At 42.2% G+C, this 17,913-nt stretch overlaps 1 protein-coding gene across 1 annotated transcript; it reads left to right on the top strand.

The window, feature by feature from the left end:
* The first annotated feature begins 14,635 nt into the window (after positions 1–14,635).
* On the top strand, positions 14,636–16,718 carry LOC124787798 (cuticle protein 38-like). Its single transcript, XM_047254721.1, has 2 exons — positions 14,636–14,673; positions 16,409–16,718. Exons 1-2 carry the CDS (start codon positions 14,662–14,664, stop codon positions 16,640–16,642), a joined length of 246 nt encoding a protein of 81 aa, XP_047110677.1. The 5' UTR covers positions 14,636–14,661; the 3' UTR covers positions 16,643–16,718.
* The last annotated feature ends 1,195 nt before the right edge of the window (positions 16,719–17,913 follow it).

Here is a 17,913-nt window from a genome sequence, read left to right as displayed (position 1 = left end):
CGACTCTTATAACTGCCATCTGGTTTCTGTACAAATTGTAAATAGCTTTTCGCTCCCTGTATTTTACCTCTGTCACCTTCACAATTTGAAAGAGAGTATTCCAGTATTTTGCAGCCGTGGCTTATTAAACTGATAGTTCGGTAATTTTCACATCTGTCAACACCTGCTTTCTTTGGGACTGGAATTATTATATTCTTCTTGAAGTCTGAGGGTATTTCGCCTGTCTCATACATCTTGCTCACCAGATGGTAGAGTTTTGTCAGGACTGGCTCTCCCAAGACTGTCAGTAGTTCTAATGGAATGTTGTCTACTCCCGGAGCTTTTTTGCGACTCAGGTCTTTCAGTGCTCTGTCAAACTCTTCACGCAGTATCATATCTCCCATTTCATCTTCATCTACATTCTCTTCCATTTCCGTAATATTGTCCTCAAGAACATCGCCCTTGTATAGACCCTCTATATATTCCTTCCACCTTTCTGCTTTCCCTTCTTTGCTTAGAACTGGGTTTCCATCTGAGCTCTTGATATTCATACAAGTGGCTCTCTTTTCTCCAAAGGTCTCTTTAATTTTCCTGTAGGCAGTATCTATCTTACCCCTAGTGAGATAAGCCTCTACATCCTTACATTTGTCCTCTAGCCATCCCTGCTTAGCCATTTTGCACTTCCTGTCGATCTCATTTTTGAGACGTTTGTATTCCTTTTTGCCTGCTTCACTTACTGCATTTTTGTATTTTCTCCTTTCATCAATTAAATTCAGTATCTCTTCTGTTACCCAAGGTTTTCTATTAGCCCTCGTCTACCTACTTGCTCCTCTGCTGCCTTCACCACTTCATCTCTCAAAGTTACCCATTCTTCTTCTACTGTATTTCTTTCCCCCATTCCTGTCAATTGTTCCCTTATTCTCTCCCTGAAACTCTGTACAACCTCTGGTTCTTTCAGTTTATCCAGGTCCCATCTCCTCAAATTCCCGCCTTTCTGCTGTTTCTTCAGTTTTAATCTACAGTTCATAACCAATAGAATGTGGTCAGAGTCCACATCTGCCCCTGGAAATGTTTTACAATTTAAAACCTGGTTCCTAAATCTCTGTTTTACCATTATATAATCAATCTGAAACCTGTCAGTATCTCCAGGCTTCTTCCATGTATGCAATCTTCTTTTATGATTCTTGAACCAAGTGTTAGCTATGATTATGTTGTGCTCCGTGCAAAATTCTACCAGGCGGCTTCCTCTTTCGTTTCTTACCCCCATATTCACCTACTACGTTTCCTTCTCTCCCTTTTCCTACTGACGAATTCCAGTCACCCGTAACTGTTAAATTTTCATCTCTCTTCACTATCTGAATAATTCCTTTTATTTCATCATACATTTCTTCAATTTCTTCATCATCTGCAGAGCTAGTTGGCATATATACTTGTACTACTGTGGTAGGCGTGGGCTTCGTATCTATCTTGGCCACAATAATGCGTTCACTATGCTGTTTGTAGTAGCTTACCCGCATTCCTATTTTCCTATTCATTATTAAACCTACTCCTGCATTACCCTTATTTGATTTTGTGTTTATGCTGTGCTGTGCTGTGCTGTAGTTTTCCCTTGCTTTCAGCCGTTCGCAGTACCAGCACAGCAAGGCCGTTTTGGTTAGTATTACAAGCCAGATCAGTCAATCATCCAGACTTTTGCCCCTGCAACTACTGAAAAGGCTGCTGGCCCTCTTCAGGAACCACACGTTTGTCTGGCCTCTCAACAGATACCCCTCCGTTTTGGTTGCACCTACGGTACGGCTATCTGTATCGCTGAGGCACGCAAGCCTCCCCACCAACGGCAAGGTCCATGGTTCATGGGGGTAGGATGAATAATTTAAGTGTATAAAATTCATATATTTTGTAGGATAAAAATATTTATGTCATATATCAGGCAACAAAGAAATTACTGGGCTCGTAGTATGTTGAGTGTAGAAAAGAATTTAAAAAGGAAGATATCTTCAAGGTAGGTGAACAGCAAGAAGGTGGGTGAACAGTAACTTACATTAAATTTCACACAAGTATTTCTTCATTTTGAGTCATAAAACTATTTTGTAAAACTTCAGGTAAACTACTCCACAATACTAAACGCAGTATCGGTTTTTCGCTTGGTGCTAATTACACATTACAGATCTACAGAGGTGTACACTGTAATAGACTGCCATGCGAGACAGCTGGGCGCCAGGTGTTGCCAGGTCCTGCAGAGCACCCGAGTCGGAGCTCGTTGACTCTGCCTTGCGCGTGCCGTGAAGACACCGGAAGGCAGACACCTGAGGGCCACTCTGTCACATGGACGACGCGTCTGCCATCACAAGACGTCTAGGGTCGTCGCCGCTTGAAGTAAATCCACTGTGAGGCGATGCCAAATGGGTCACTTAAGACTTGGTTTCGAATCGCGGCTGCAGTCACTAGGAGTACGTTGCATATTCTATCATTATATACCGTACAGTGAAGCGGAAGAATGAAAAGTGACGCGAACTTCAAATTTATTTTGTATGAAAACGATACATTTCTAGACATAGGTTCCTTCCCAAAAATTCGCGTAGGTTACAAAATCCCTCCTAGAGATCCTAGAAGCCTGTAGTACTAATTGCGAACCCTGTATATTTTGAACAGTAAAGGTCGAATAACATTTCTTTGATATACCACGCAAGATACGTTTACGTGTGAAGACATGTCTCCTTTAAGAACGACAGGTTGTCTTCTGCTTAGTAAAAAAGTAGCTGTACAACGCACGTATCCAGGACAGCTCAGTTCATCACATACATGCTCGTCCGACTACAACAACATCTGCCAGAAATTGATAGTTTGCAAACATGTATACCAACAGTATTACGATGTAGTATTAAGCCTGTCAGCAGGTATTTGCTCGTAGGCAACTAAATACTTATTCATGTTTTTTTGTTTTTAATTCATACCTTTCCTTCCTCTTCTGCTTTTTTGGAAATAAACTCGTAAGAATTATACCAATGATTTACGAAAACCTGATTACTGTCTGCAGATCATTTGGCTTTAATATAATTCAAATTATTATTATCTTTGATGATATTTTAAAGTATTTCAAGCACCATCGCCGAGGGGGAGCTAGAAAGTGAATACCAAAGCATTCCTCAAATTTTCTTTCTTTTCTTTCTTTTTATTTCTCCTTATTTCACTTTTTTTTACTTTCAGTTTCGTATGAGTTTATAAAAATACTCCTTTATTTTCGTAAATTAAAGTAACGAGCCGGGACACTACTTATTCCTTTTAAACGTTCACATCAAATGTGGTTTATTTGAAAAAATACCCACTTATAGATAAGGAGTCCCTGCGTACATGAGCCCACGTTCCCCGAAACGTATTACTTAGCTGGCCTACCCAACAAGAGAATAAATAAAAAAGTATTAATTTGCCTATGGCACTTTGACCTGCTATCGTGGTTTAGAACAGGAGATATCAGACGTAAAAGTTACGATGAAGATGCTGTTGGTATGAATTATTTATTTCACAAATTTATTGTCTTGGGAAAGTAGTCAATAACATCTTGTAACAGAGTTTACTTTCTTGACTACACCACCAGAGAAAAAAAATACGCAAGTCAGGAATAACAGCCTGGTCACTGCATAGACAGTTTTCACATTGTGCACATTTGATGAAAACAGTTTGGTCACAGTTCTAGCAGAAACACTCTTCCCTTTATATTTCTTCGAAACGGTACTGCAAGAGTGTTGGAAATACACCAGAAAAGTCTTTGGTGCAGCCACAATGAAAAATGTCAGTTTGATGAAGTTGAAGAATCGTGCCGCCGAGAACTGGGAATACACAAACGGTTATAGCGTAATAAGTGGTCTCTACGTTACACGTTAATGAGATACTCAGAAGACACAATGTATGTGTATGTGTGATAAAGTTCACAAAATCTTTTTATGGACCGAGAATGAAAAAGTCAGCAGCTTGCACAATGGCTGCGCTCTCTGTTGGAATCAGCTTCTTGATGAATTCAACGCGTTCGCGATTTGTAGAGTTGTATAGTTTGTCGTCTCTATCGGCTCTCATTGAGTCAACCAAAAGCTTTTCCTCGTAGATCATCGTATATGATTCCTGCTATGGATCCAACCGCAATAAAGACATGCTTTCTTCCCTTCACTGCGAGAGCCCTCCGGATCGGAACCCTTCATCAAATCTTCATTGGTCAGCATTAATTACTTGATCTGGTGACAGACTTCATCCTCAGTAAGAGAACTGATATCTGTCACAAACTGATAAACTCTTTGTTTGATCGGCATCACCTTCAACGACCCACTCGCTAACTTCTTGAGTTATTTTGCGATAGTCGGACCTATTCTTACTTTTAAATTCCTTTCCCCACAAGTTGGGAGCTTTGACGTATGAAGGTCATTTATCTTCTTTGTTTTCACTAAGCGAAGTCTGACTGTACAGTCATTTAGTATTGCGTTTTCCCATCTACTTGCTATAAAGCGATCACGTAATTCGTGATTTATCATATCTTGCAAATTTTTTTTAGTTTGACAAATGATGTTGCTTTTAGCCTGTCTTCAGAGTATTTTTACACAGTGTTTCTCTTTACCTTCCTTTCCTGTGCTAACACTGTTGTAATAGGCGCTGTCTCACGTAAATTGCTAATCCAGGACGACATAGAGCCAGAGTAACAACATTCTCATATTTTTCTCTTGGTTGTTTTGTCCACATCTTATTCATATCAGCCATATATCCTTCTGACAACTTCGTTCTTTTCCTTGTAGCTGATGGCTGATAAGATGAACCGTTGCACCCCTGGAAATCCGCCACTGGTGAAATTGGTTCATATGTCACTGCCATCACACTACCATTTCCTTCACTTGGTGCCTGGTCATCTGATGCCTCTTCATCTAATACCTCTTCGTCTATTAAAAGTGTAGTGACCTCTGCTATCACAGCATCATCTTTTGTCCACTTGCTTTATTTGTTCGGAAATTACAAGCTCTTCTCCGTAGATACACCTTCTGAATACCAAAGTATTCCACCAACAGGTTCACAGTTTCTGCCTCTCTCATTGTCCAGCATGAAACACTTACTAACTCTGTAAGCACACTTTCACCAAACAAAGATATTATGATATACTCTCACACCAAACAAAAACTCTCTGACGTATTGTGAACACGGCGTCGCTTGCAGAGCGATACATAAACGGAGTGATTTAGTAGAGACGGAAAATCGATTACCGCCACACATTTTCCTCCACCTCCTGTCTATACCATTGCAGCGTAATAGCTAAGGCTTTACAAATTACAGGCCCGTATCATTAACGGCAATACGCCACAGGATTTTGGAACATATCTTGTGTTCGAACATTATGAATTGCAGCGAAGAGAACGGTCTGTTGATAGTCAACACGGATTTAGGAAATATCGTTCTTGTGAAAACAACTCAACTAGGTCTTTACTCACACGAAGTGTTGAGTGCTATCGACAAGGAATTTCAAATTGATTCCGTATTCCTGGGTTTCCAGAAGGCTTTTGACACTGTACCACACAAGGGGCTTGTAGTGAAATTGTGTGCTTGTGGAATATCGTCTCAGTTATGTGACTGAATTCGTGATTAACTGTCAGAGAGGTCACAATTCGTAGTAAACCATCGAAAAGTAAAAGTGATTTCTGGCGTTCCACAAAGTAGTGTTATGGGCCCTCTGCCGTTCCTTATCTATATAAACGATTTTGGAGACAATTTGAGCAGCTGTCTTAGGTTGATTACAGATGATGCCTTTGTAATGTCATCAGCTGTTCCAAAATTCATCAGACGATCAAAAGAAATTGCAAAACGATTTAGAAAAGATATCTCTATGGAACGAAAATTTGCAATAAAGCCTAAATAATGAAATGTGTGATGTCATCCTAATAAGTGCCAAAAAGAATGCATTAAAATTCGGTTGTACGATAAGTCAGTCAAATCTAAAGGTCGTAGATTTAACTACAGTACTGGCCATTAAAATTCCTACACCACGAACATGACGTGCTACAGACTCGAAATTTAACCGACAGGAAGAAGATGCTGTGATATGCAAATGATTAGCTTTTCAAAGCATTCACTCAAGGTTGGCGCCGGTTGCGATACCTACAACGTGCTGACATGAGGAAAGTTTGCAACCGATTTCTCATACACAAACAGCAGCTCACCGGCGTTGCTTGCTGAAACGTTGTTGTGATGCCTCTTGTAAGGAGGACAAATGCCTACCACCACGTTTCCGACTTTGATAAAGGTCGGATTGTAGGCTATCGCGATTGCGGTTTATCGTAGCTCTACATTGCTGCTCGCGTTGGTCGAGATCCAATGACTGTTCGTAGAATATGGAACCGGTGGGTTCAGGAGTGCAATACGGAACGCCGTGCTGCATCCCAGCGGCCTCGTATCACTAGCAGTCGAGATGACAGGCATCTTATCCGCATGGCTGTAACTGTAACGGATCGTCCAGCCACGTCTCGATTCTGAGTCAACCGATGGGGACGTTTGCAAGGCAACAACCACCAGCACGAACAGTTCGACGACGTTTGCAGCAGCATGGATTATAAGCTCGGAGACCATGGCTGCGGTTACCCTTGACGCTGCATCACAGGCAGGAGCGCCTGCGATGGTGTACTCAACGACGAACCTGGGTGCACGAATGGCAAAACGTCATTTTTTCGGATGAATCCTGGTTCTGCTTAGAGCATTATGATGGTCGCATTCGTGTTTGGCGACATCGCGGTGAACGCACATTGGAAGCGTGTATTCGTCATCGTCATACTGACGTATCACCCGGCGTGATGGTATGGGGTGCCATTGGTTACATGTCTCGGTCATATCTTGTTCGCAGTGACGGCATTTGGAACAGTGAACGTTACATTTCAAATGTGTTATGACCCGTGGCTCTACCCTTCATTCGATCCCTGCCAAACCCTACATTTCCGCAGGATAATGCACGACCGCATGTTGCAGGTCCTGTAAGGGCCTTTCTGGATACAGAAAATGTTCGACTGCTGCCCTTGCCAGCACATTCTCCAGATCTCTCACCAATTGATAACGTCTGGTCAATGGTGGCCGAGCAACTGGCTCGTCACAAAACGCCAAGCACTACTCTTGATGAACTGTGGTATCGTGTTGAAGCTGCTTGAGTAACTGTACCTGTACACGCCATCCAAGATCTGTTTGACTCAATGCCGTTATTACGGCCAGAGGTGGTTGTTCTGGGTACTGATTTCTCAGGATCTATGAACCCAAATTACGTGAAAATGTAATCACATGTCTGTTCTAGTATAATATATTTGTGAAATGAATACCCGTTTGTCACCTGCATTTCTTCTTGATGTAGCACTTTTAGTGGCCAGTAGTGTAGATACGTAGGAATTACAATTCCGAGCAGCTTACATTGGAAAGAACATATAGAAAATGTTGTGGGGAAGGTAAACCAAAGAATGCGTTTTATTACCAGAGCAGTTACAAAATGTAACAGATCTACTAAAGAGACTGGCTACAATACGCTTATCTGTGCTCCTTTGGTATACTGCTGCGCTGTCTGGGATCCTTACCATAAGAGATTAACGTAGTACATCGACAAACGTCAAAGAAGAGCAGTATGTTTTGTATTGTTCCAAAATAAGGGAGAGAGTACCACGGACATGATACAATATTTGAGAAGAAAATCATCAAAATAAGGCGTTTTTCTTTGCGGCGGATCTTTTCACGAAATATCAATCACCAACTTTTTCCTCCGAATGCGAAAATATTTTGTTGATGCCGACCTACATATGGAGAAACGATCATCATAATGAAACAAGGGAAATCAGAGTTCGCACGGACAGATATAGATGTCCATTTTTTCCTCGTGCTGTTCGAGGTTGGAGTAACAGAGAATTATTGTGAAGGGGGTTCGATGAACCCCATGACAGGCACTTAAGTGTGATTTGGATGTTATCCATGTACATGTAGATGTAGATGAAGAATTTTCCTTTCATGTCAGTAACAAGACAAATGCATAGTTTTGCTGTATTCTCCGCGACATCTACCGTGACCTTCCCTTGTGGGCATCTTCAGGCCTTGGTGTCTACCCTGTAATACTTTTGTTAAGTTATTAAGTTTATGTGGATACTCGCCGTAGTTATTTTTAAGGGGGTACGAACACCAAACGTCGTGGTTTCTTTAGGAATAGTATTACGCAGTTAACGAGATAAGATCTCGTTAGTTAGTGGCCTAACAATGAGGTATTGCGAAACCACATGGTTCCAGTACGACTTGCTAAGTGTCTGCCTACCAAATTCAGCACAATGACTCATCTGTCGATTTCACAGCTGCGATATACCGCTGTCACCGATAAATCGAAACATTTCTCTCTAAGAGAGTGTTCACAACAGTACACTAGCGTTGAAAACTGCAACAGAATCGGAAACCAAGGCAACCTCAAGGCGACATGTACTGACAGAACTCTCCATAATTGTCTCTGTCCAGAACTGCGCTTCCATTGCAACCATATACTAAGATGCCAAAAATCAGGCGATACTGCCTAACGTCATGTCGCACCTCATTTTTCCCAGTGCAGTGCAGCAGGTCGACGTAGCTTGGACTCCACAAGCCTTGAAAGTCCCTGCAGAAATACTGCGGTACTGTTTACGGTGCATGATTTTGTGCACTAACTGACTTCCTCATTACGTCCTATAATTGTTTTCTCTGGGAGGCCAAATCATTCGCTGGAACTGCCCAGAATTTTCTTCAAGGTAATCTCGAACAATTTTTACCCGGTATAAGGCGCATAGTCATCATAAAAATTCAAACGTTGTTTATGAACTGAAGCCCATCAGTGCCTGTAAATGACTCCCAAGTAGCCGAACACAACCATTTTCACTCAACAAGCGGTTCCTTCGGACTAGAAGACCCAGTGCTATTCCATGTAAACATTGCCCACACCATTATGGATTCTCCACCAGCTTGCACAGGTCTTGTTGACAACGTAGGGTCTATGCCAAACTCGAACGATACCATCAGCTCTTACCAACTGAAATTGGGATTAATCTGACCAGTCCACGGTTTTCCAGTCGTCGACGGTCCAAATGATATTGTCACGACCCGAAGAGAGTCGTTGCAGGCAATGTTGTGCTGTTAGCAAAGACACTCGCGTCAGTCGTCTGTTGCCATAGCCCATTAACAACAAATTTCGCTACATCGTCCTTCACAGAAACGATCTTCATACGGCCCACTTTGATTTTAGCGGCTATTTCGCGCAGTGTTGCTCGACTGTTGGCACTAACTACTCTACACGAACGCCGCTGCTCTCCATCATTAAGTGAAGGTCTGAAATTTTGTATCCTCACTACTCTATTAACACTATGGATCCGAAACAAAATCTTCCATGCGTCTAGCTGCAGAAACCATTCCGCGTTCAAAGCTTCTTAATTTGCATCGTGTCGACATAATCACGTTGGAACCCTTCTCACAGAAATACCCTGAGTGCAAATGACAGATTCGTCAATGCAGTGGCTTTTTATACATTGTGGACACGAAACTACTGGCATCAGTACATGTACATATCGCTGTCCCATGACTTCCGCTACCTCAGTGTATCAAAACATTTTGGAAGCGCTAAATATAATAACATTATGCCACTGTTAACAATTTACAGATTATTAAATTCAGCCGCGGCGTTATGTGACGTCGGGCCCCTTCTACTGCCTGCGACAGACCACTGTCACTTATTGCGTTGTTATGTGAGCATCTCTTGTTCCACCAACCACTGTGCCTTCTCGCCTGCTCCTGAATCTTTTTTCCCCTCTCTAACAATATACATACAACATATACAACATTATGGTACTGTACACTATCGTATTCACACCGTTGAAGCATACCCGTGGCTGTAATTCTACACATAATGAGTTGAGGTGACACGACAAGTAACGTACTATGCAATATTGCTTTGGCTATTTAAAGAGCCTCCTACTCACTTCTATTAGAAATCGGGTATAATTTCTTCTCTCTATTTCTATACACACTACTTTGTGTTGTGTTGTATTGTATGGAACTTGGGACCCAGAAACGAGGGAGAGGCTTCGTCCCCGCCGTAGTCCAAGGTGGTACACAACCCCACAACAGGCTACAGCAGAACCCTCGCCCCACCGCCACCCTACGCCGAACTCAGGATTATTGTGTCCCCCCTGGGGACGTCTCACACCAGACGGGTGTAACCCCAATGTTTGAGTGGTAGAGTAGTTATGGTGTACGCGAACGTGGAGAAAGCGTTAACTGAGCAATATCCGACATGTGTAACTGACGCGGAATAAGGGGGAACGATGGCCGTTATGGAGGAGCGATTCTAGGCTCTTCAGTCTGGATTGGCGTGACCGCTAAGTTCGCAGGTTCGAATCCTGCCTCTGGCATGTATGTGTGTGATATCCTTAGGTTAGTTAGGTTTAAGTAGTTCTAAGTTCTAGAGGACTGATGACCTCTGGTGTTAAGTCACATTGTACTCAGAGCCATTTGAACCATTTTTTAAGGGGAACCAGCTCGCATTCGTCTAGGCAGATGGAAAACCGCCTTAAAACCGTCCACCCACTGGTCGGCACACCGGATTTCAACACTAATCTGCTGCGCTGTTAACAGGATTGACAACGACATACAAAGGTGACAGCTTACAGTACGTTGAAATTGCTTAAAGCCGTAATATCACTTGATAATGGCCTAAGGCCGAAATTGCAATAGTGTGTAATAAAAACTTATAACAGTCACTGGCGTAAAGATGATGTCCTTCAAAAAGTGTTTTATGACTTTGAATCCCAACTACAGTAAGTGATACGCAAACCGTTACTGTATTATTTGATGTCATCAAACCATTAAAATGAAAATTCGTCTTCAAGCTCCACCTTTTTCGAAAATTCTGAAGACGTCGGAGATTAGTAGGTACTGATATACGTGACAGGGCAGACGAATGGAGAACGTTATCAGTCGGAGCACTTTGCGATAGCTACAGATCTCTAATAGACACGCAGGTAAAATTGAAAAATGGTGAAACTGTGAAGCTGTGATGGCTGGTCGTGAAGTGTGACTCATCTGATAAGAGCACTGAAAAGGAACTTTCGAATCTGACTACCGCCCTGCCATACGCCTTTCAATCTTTCAGAAAATCCAGAAGACCGTATACTCCGCTGCTGAGTGAAAGATTTAGTCTGAACTAAAGAGCTGATACCACAACGATTAGCTACACTAGACAAGCTGTAGTGTGAACTAATAATCAGCCTGTTTCAATCGGTAACAACAAGCTAGAACAACCACAGACTGAGAAATATATAACTCGTGGGTGCAATTTATCGAGACTGCTGCCTAAATCGTGTGCCTGATAGGGAATGCAACAAGTGAAAATAAATATCAGGAGGAAAATCAATGAGTGAAACGAATAGATGCCACGTTTTAAGGCTCGTAGATGAGATAGACTTGCTAGGTAAAAAAAAAAGATATACCACAGTTCAGCTGACAACTGAGATACACAAGATTCGCAGTGTAGAATACATTTTATGGAACAGAAAGGGATAGACGAAAATAATCAACTTACAGAGTAGTAAAATTGGTGAGAGCAATGTGGAAGACGCATGTAAGGTGTGCTCGCGAGGTAGACAGTTAACATTAAATTACCCAACATCCTTAGACAAAGAAGATCTGCTTTGTAAAATACCACCTTAGCTTTGAGGAAACAACCTTGGCAGATAGCATGTCACGTGCACAATGTTGTGCAGATGCAAAACTTGGAGAAAAAAGAATTAAATAAATGCATGAATTGTGTACCGAATGAGTAGTTAGTATGAAGAAAATTCAGGAGAACACATCTGATTAGAAAACTTACGATCAGAAGTGGATTGTTCGCCAACACATGCAGGGATATTTAGCGTACTACTGCAAATGTAAGTCAACAGGAAGCACTGTAGCCGCGCGGGATTAGCCGATCGGTCTTAGGCGCTGCAGTCATGGACAGTGGGGCTGGGCCCGGCGGAGGTTCGAATCCTCCCCCGGGCATGGGTGTGTCTGTTTGTCCTTTAGATAATTTAGGTTAAGTAGTGTGTAAGCTTAGGGCTGATGACCTTAGCAGTTAAGTCCCATAACATATCACACACATTTGAACATTTTTGAAGCACTGTAGGGGTACATAAACAACAGAATAGCCAGAGGACTGGGAAGTGGCACAGGGCTCAAGTACTAAATCTGTGGGTAAGTCAACTGTGATAATCCTTGTAAACAGCCACAGGATTCAGAATATCGACAAGTTGCTAATGATACCTCCCCAGACGTACAATTCGAGCACTCACGCATATGGTGCACATGTTTCGCAAAAGGCATCACATTTGTAGGCTTGGATGGATTCTTGTTAGAAAGTTGGTCATTACAACACAAAAACTTGGCCAAAGGGCTCTCGACTAATAATAGCTGACACAACACAATTTAAATTAATTAAAATTCAGTCCTGTGTAAGATGGTATTCAGCAATAAAAACCCTTCCACTTGCCCGTGAGATGGAAGACTGCTTTATATTCTACCATCCTGTTTGAACACTGGTACAATCATTGGAACCTTCACTATTTGTTTCCCGCTAAAGATTGCATTTTCCAAGCCGCGTGGGACTAGCCGAGTGGTCTAAGCGCTGCAGTCATGGACTGTGCGGCTGGTCCCGGCGGAGGTTCGAGTCCTCCCTCGGGCATGGGTGTGTGTGTTTGTCCTTAGGATAATTTAGGTTAAGTAGTGTGTAAGCTTAGGGACTGATGACCTTAGCAGTTAAGTCCCATAAGATTTCACACACATTTGAACATTTTTTTGCATTTTCTAAACGTCTGTACACAAACACTATTCGATACAAAAGCCTGTGAATACCTGTACAACAGATATACTCACCGCTACATTGAAAATGAATGCCCTGGCTCGTAACTGGAGTGACTGTCGGATGTCATTGAAAAGAATATCTTCCTATGGGCGTCTTTGAAGACGTTGGTGTATGAAACCCCAATATGAACTGACGAGAAACTGGTTCGTAGAATCTGCTTGTCGTATCAGAGATATTAGAGTAAGGGTGACAAACCATTACACTCAACTGATATAAAAGCATTGAGATTAGGATGTAGTCACTTTCTACACTTGCGACGAGCTTAGGCTGTGGCTGTAAGATGTAACTTGTAATATCCTCTTACATGTGTGTAATTGCGATCCTTAAAAGTTGTCTACTGTATGGTCAACTTCCATCATTTAATGGGTACAACGAAAACCAACCATAGTCAAATTTTCCACTTGGGCTGGTTTTTCGTTGTACTGATTAGCAGAAGTTGTTCATTGCGATAGCTCCACTATGCTGGAAGTTCGTTCCATGATTTGGGTTTCATGAATCTGTTACTTACGAGCTGCTGCAATATTTGTGCCCACTAATCGATTATGTGCGTAGTCATTCGTCTTCTGCATGGTATTCTACTGCACTGGTTTATACCACTTAAGGTCTTTAAGTCTAGCGGGGCTCAATCAATGGAACTACAAATATCTGCGGTCAGGGTTTGTGCCAGTGATGACAATTAGAAAGACCGAACTGAATTTTCTCTGCGGACGCGTGCCTTATAGCAGGTCATCTTGCAGTATCTTGGAGGCTTGGCGAAATACATTTAAAATGTATATTTCGTGTTTTAATCGAGCCACGACAGTTGTGCTGTGCAGCTCGCAGTTTTGTTTCACTTGGGACAGACTCGAGTTTTCTATTTGGTATAAAGATTCGTAACCGAAATTAGTAAAAAAATTCTCATCCATCCGGAATTTTCTTGCTTGCAAGAAGAATCTGAAACGATTTGTCTGGTTGACATTGGCGTAAGCGCCATGTTTTCTGGAAACACTGATTTTGATGTTATGTGTAAAGAATCCGTACCCTTTGCACTTAAATAATATGAGATAATTTCATATCACCAATCATTTTTTACATTTCATTACTTAATGAAATTAAATTAAATTGTTCTTGCACTGATGCCTCGTATATCAAACATCGTCCCTGCAGCGTAATACTTACTTCGATGAGAGCCATTTCTCATTTCCTTTACAAACTTACAATCCTTTATTAAGAGTTTTTACAGCAAAGTATTCTGATTTATAGTGGAGAGCCCAATCATAGCACATTTGTTATTAGCAGTAATCTAGAAATTGTTCATTGGAAAAGGAGTAGATTCAGTGGTGAGAAGTTCGCTCACTAAACACTAGTGAATTATTTTAGATGTGAAAATACATCCATTGCGTGTACTATGATTGTCCTTCATGGGACAGACAGATTAGGTCATGACATTACTTTTTGAGGGCACTACTCATGTTCCAAAGTGGGCATCGTTCATCAGGGCTATCGTGTGTGGAACTGTTATGTCCACTTGTAAGTTTTAACGTTCTGACAGCATATACGCTTAAGGTCTGGGACAACCTGTATGTGACATCTCTCATGGCCTCTGGCTTATAATGTGAATTACGAGAGTGACGTTCTCTACGAGAAGTGTGCGGCCAGTAGGTGCACCGCCGGACTCGGCTGTCCAGGGTCCGCTGCAAGAAGCAAGGCCGGGCGGACGGTCGCCGGGCGTGGCTCTGCAGGTATATAAACCCGGACCCTCCTCTGGTCAGCACAGTCTGCACCGCCGACACAACACACGCAACATGTACAAGCTGGTGAGTCGCCGGGGAGAGTCGTCTCCAGTTGGCTTCATTCGCTTTACTTTACTTCCATGCTACACTTAGCTATACTGGAAGGCGTACGTATCATTCGTAACAAAAATTTCTTACCGAGTAGTGAAATCTTCGTTACCTATTTTGGTCACCGATTATGAAATATGTTGCTTACGTTCGCTGTCTGCATCTTATTTATGTCGAAACAGCCCTTGCAAAGGTGTCAAATAGATAAATAAAAATGAAGAATTTCATCTTCAGCGGAGCTCTTGTTTTTCTCTGCTTCAGGAACATAGTTTCTGAGCGATCGTGGGTCCCAAAGTCCGTTTCGTGTACAATCTAACTTTTACAAGTATGGGTAATAGTTGCCACGTTGTTTTATAACTTAACGTCTCTGCAAATGTTGCAAACTAGGTGCTACAGTTGACTGACGACGTTATCACACACAGACAAAACGTAGACTGAAAATACATCTTGTTCATACAGAAAAATTCTAACGTACAATCGTTAAATTTACTAATTGCCAGAATGCATAAGAACACATCTTGAAGGAACCGCTAACTAGTCTCACTCTTCATTTTGCAATATGGTTTGGAAATGATACGAAAAGTTAAAGAGTAAAGAGCACTGTTAACTTGGTATTGCTTCACATATGTTTTTCAAATTCACTAGGTCTCGCCGCATTTCTCTGAATTATTTGTCTGGTATTATGTTTCAGTGCTAACAGTTACTGCCTAAAATGAGAAAAGTGAACACATTGATACAAATGTCTCGGGATCACTGAGACAACTGTTTCATTTGCGTTTGCTCATTAGGGTCCTACTTGTCTGTAACATCCCTGTAACAAAATTACTCCTTTGTGTGTCACTGGCACGTAATGTGAATATATTCTTCGGAGCTAATTTTCCTGAAATTGCTAGATACTCTAATTATAGAATCTGCACCGTGTACAAATAAACATACGCTTCCCACTACAACTCTAATTTCTTCATTTCCACGGGATTTTATTCTTTTTGCTATGGCAGTTGTAAGACTGGAATGAGGCTGCATCCGAATGTTGTTATAGTTGTTTGTGAATCAGAGCATAGTATTAAGCTTTGTAGTGATTTTTCGAAATTGAGATTCGAAGTAGTATGCTTATGTGATGTCGTCAATTTGATAGTGGTATACTGCAGTACATATTCGTTACTTAGATAGTTGTTGAGGCTCTTGGTAGTTGTATTAAAAACAGTCGATGAAACTTCGTGAATTTTTCACCTAAATATCAGCTGGATGATTTAACCTTCTGGCAGCTTCGAGAGGGCATTATTGTCCAGCATTGGTACCTGACTACAACGTACTGTGCTGCGAGACGCAAATAGGTTGCCGAATGTGAAGGTGCAAAATTTGTTTCACGGGCACGATAACTACACTTGGACAGATGCCACTGCCAAGAAGTTACAAATCAACGCACTCTCCACTGCAGAAATAAGATTCGGTCTTTGGATACGACATAAAGTTTTTATGCCTGATTCTTGCATTGTCGCTCATATTCGCTCAAGACAAAACATTTGCCCATACAGGACAAGGATTGGAAAGGAAATCTGGTGTGTCCACATCAGGGGAACGATCACCTCTTACGCTTTACACTATTTAGGGAACAGAGGAAATCATAAATCTAACGCATACGAGAGGCGTCTGAATCCACGAGAACGGTGTTGGAACACAGCGATGTGAGACGCGTGCTGTGTGCTTACAGGTGATCCTGCCCCTGCTGTTCGCCGCCGTGTCGGCCGGCTACCTGGGAGGCGTGGCCGTGGCGCCAGCGGCCGTCGCCGCCCCCGTCGCCTACGCCGCCCCCGTGGCCTACGCCGCCGCCCCCGCCTTGGCCGTGGCCCCCGCTCTGCGCGCCGCCCCTCTGGCTGTCGCCGCCCCCGCCATCGCCGCTCCTCTGCCCTACGCAGCTGCGGCTCCGATCCTCAAGATCCACTGATCGACAGGATTACTGCAGACGCAGAACCATTTGTAAATACGTAAATAATACGAAATACATAACCAAACAAATCTAATTTATTTTGTGTTCTTTTTTCACCATTTCTCCTAAATATCGTTCTTCTGGGATTCAGGGAAAATATACACACTGTATCTAATGTTACAACAACATGATCTGAGCTGTCACTTTCAAAAATAATTAACTGTGATGCCATTCACTGACTCAACCTGTCCCTCACCTTGCGGTAGAACGGGTGATAATCATTCAAATGGCCAGAATAATCCCCTAGCAGTATTATTCACTCTGGATGTTTACGTATCTGGCCTGATTACAGGCCGCGGTGGTCTAGCGGTTCAGGCGCTCAGTCCGGAACCGCGCGACTGCTACGGTCGCAGGTTCGAATCCTGCCTCGGGCATGGATGTGTGTGACGTCCTTAGGTTAGTTAGGTTTAAGTAGTTCTAAGTTCTAGGGGACTGATGACCACAGATGTTAAGTCCCATAGTGCTCAGAACTATTTTGAGCCTGATTACATGGCAATGACAACCAAAACTGCTGACTTGCTAAATCACTATCGCACGATGTATCATATACATTTTACAGGTATTACTTTATAGTTCGGTGTGATCTGGTACAGCAATTTGAGTTTGTTGTATGGAAATATTTAATCTGTCTTAGCTCCAGTATATCTAGCACTATAAAAGTGCTGTATAGATGTTCTTCTAAATGATTGTCATTGCTCACAGCCCAACACAAAACTAGGTTCAGAGTGGTAACATACAATCCTCGTACTGTGGAAAAGGTCATTTCTAATCACCTCTAGCAACACAGATCTACCTTTCCAGTGCTTTCACCTAAATCTCCAAAAAGCCGTTGCAAGTTATAAGAATTCTACTACCACTATAGTATCTGAAGTATTTTGCGTCGTAATAATCTAATTAGAGAGTTCGATTGCATGTCCAGACGTTGTTTTCGTTTTCTGCCTACAACCAGTATCTGGCTCCTTTATCGTTATACATCAATTACCAGAAATCTTATACTAAACACGTATAATTATTCCACTTTTACGAAGGTATTTTGCCTTTAAAAGTTCGCTCTGTTATCTTCTACGCACTACACCCCACCATTCTTCACCGTCCATTGTCAGCTTTGATTCCCGTTTCTTCAGTTATACTTCTTCCCCCACCCCACCACCCCAACCCCTGTCCTCAGAGGGAGAAAAATCGCGCCTCTCCTTCTTTTCTATCCCTGTTTCTTTTATCCTGTGTAGTTC

The sequence above is a fragment of the Schistocerca piceifrons genome, chromosome 3 (genome assembly GCF_021461385.2).
Source record: "Schistocerca piceifrons isolate TAMUIC-IGC-003096 chromosome 3, iqSchPice1.1, whole genome shotgun sequence".
In the NCBI taxonomy this organism is placed as follows: Eukaryota; Metazoa; Arthropoda; class Insecta; order Orthoptera; family Acrididae; genus Schistocerca; species Schistocerca piceifrons.
The sequence above is the reverse complement of the archived record's forward strand: the minus strand, read 5'-3'. Positions and strand labels throughout refer to the sequence as shown.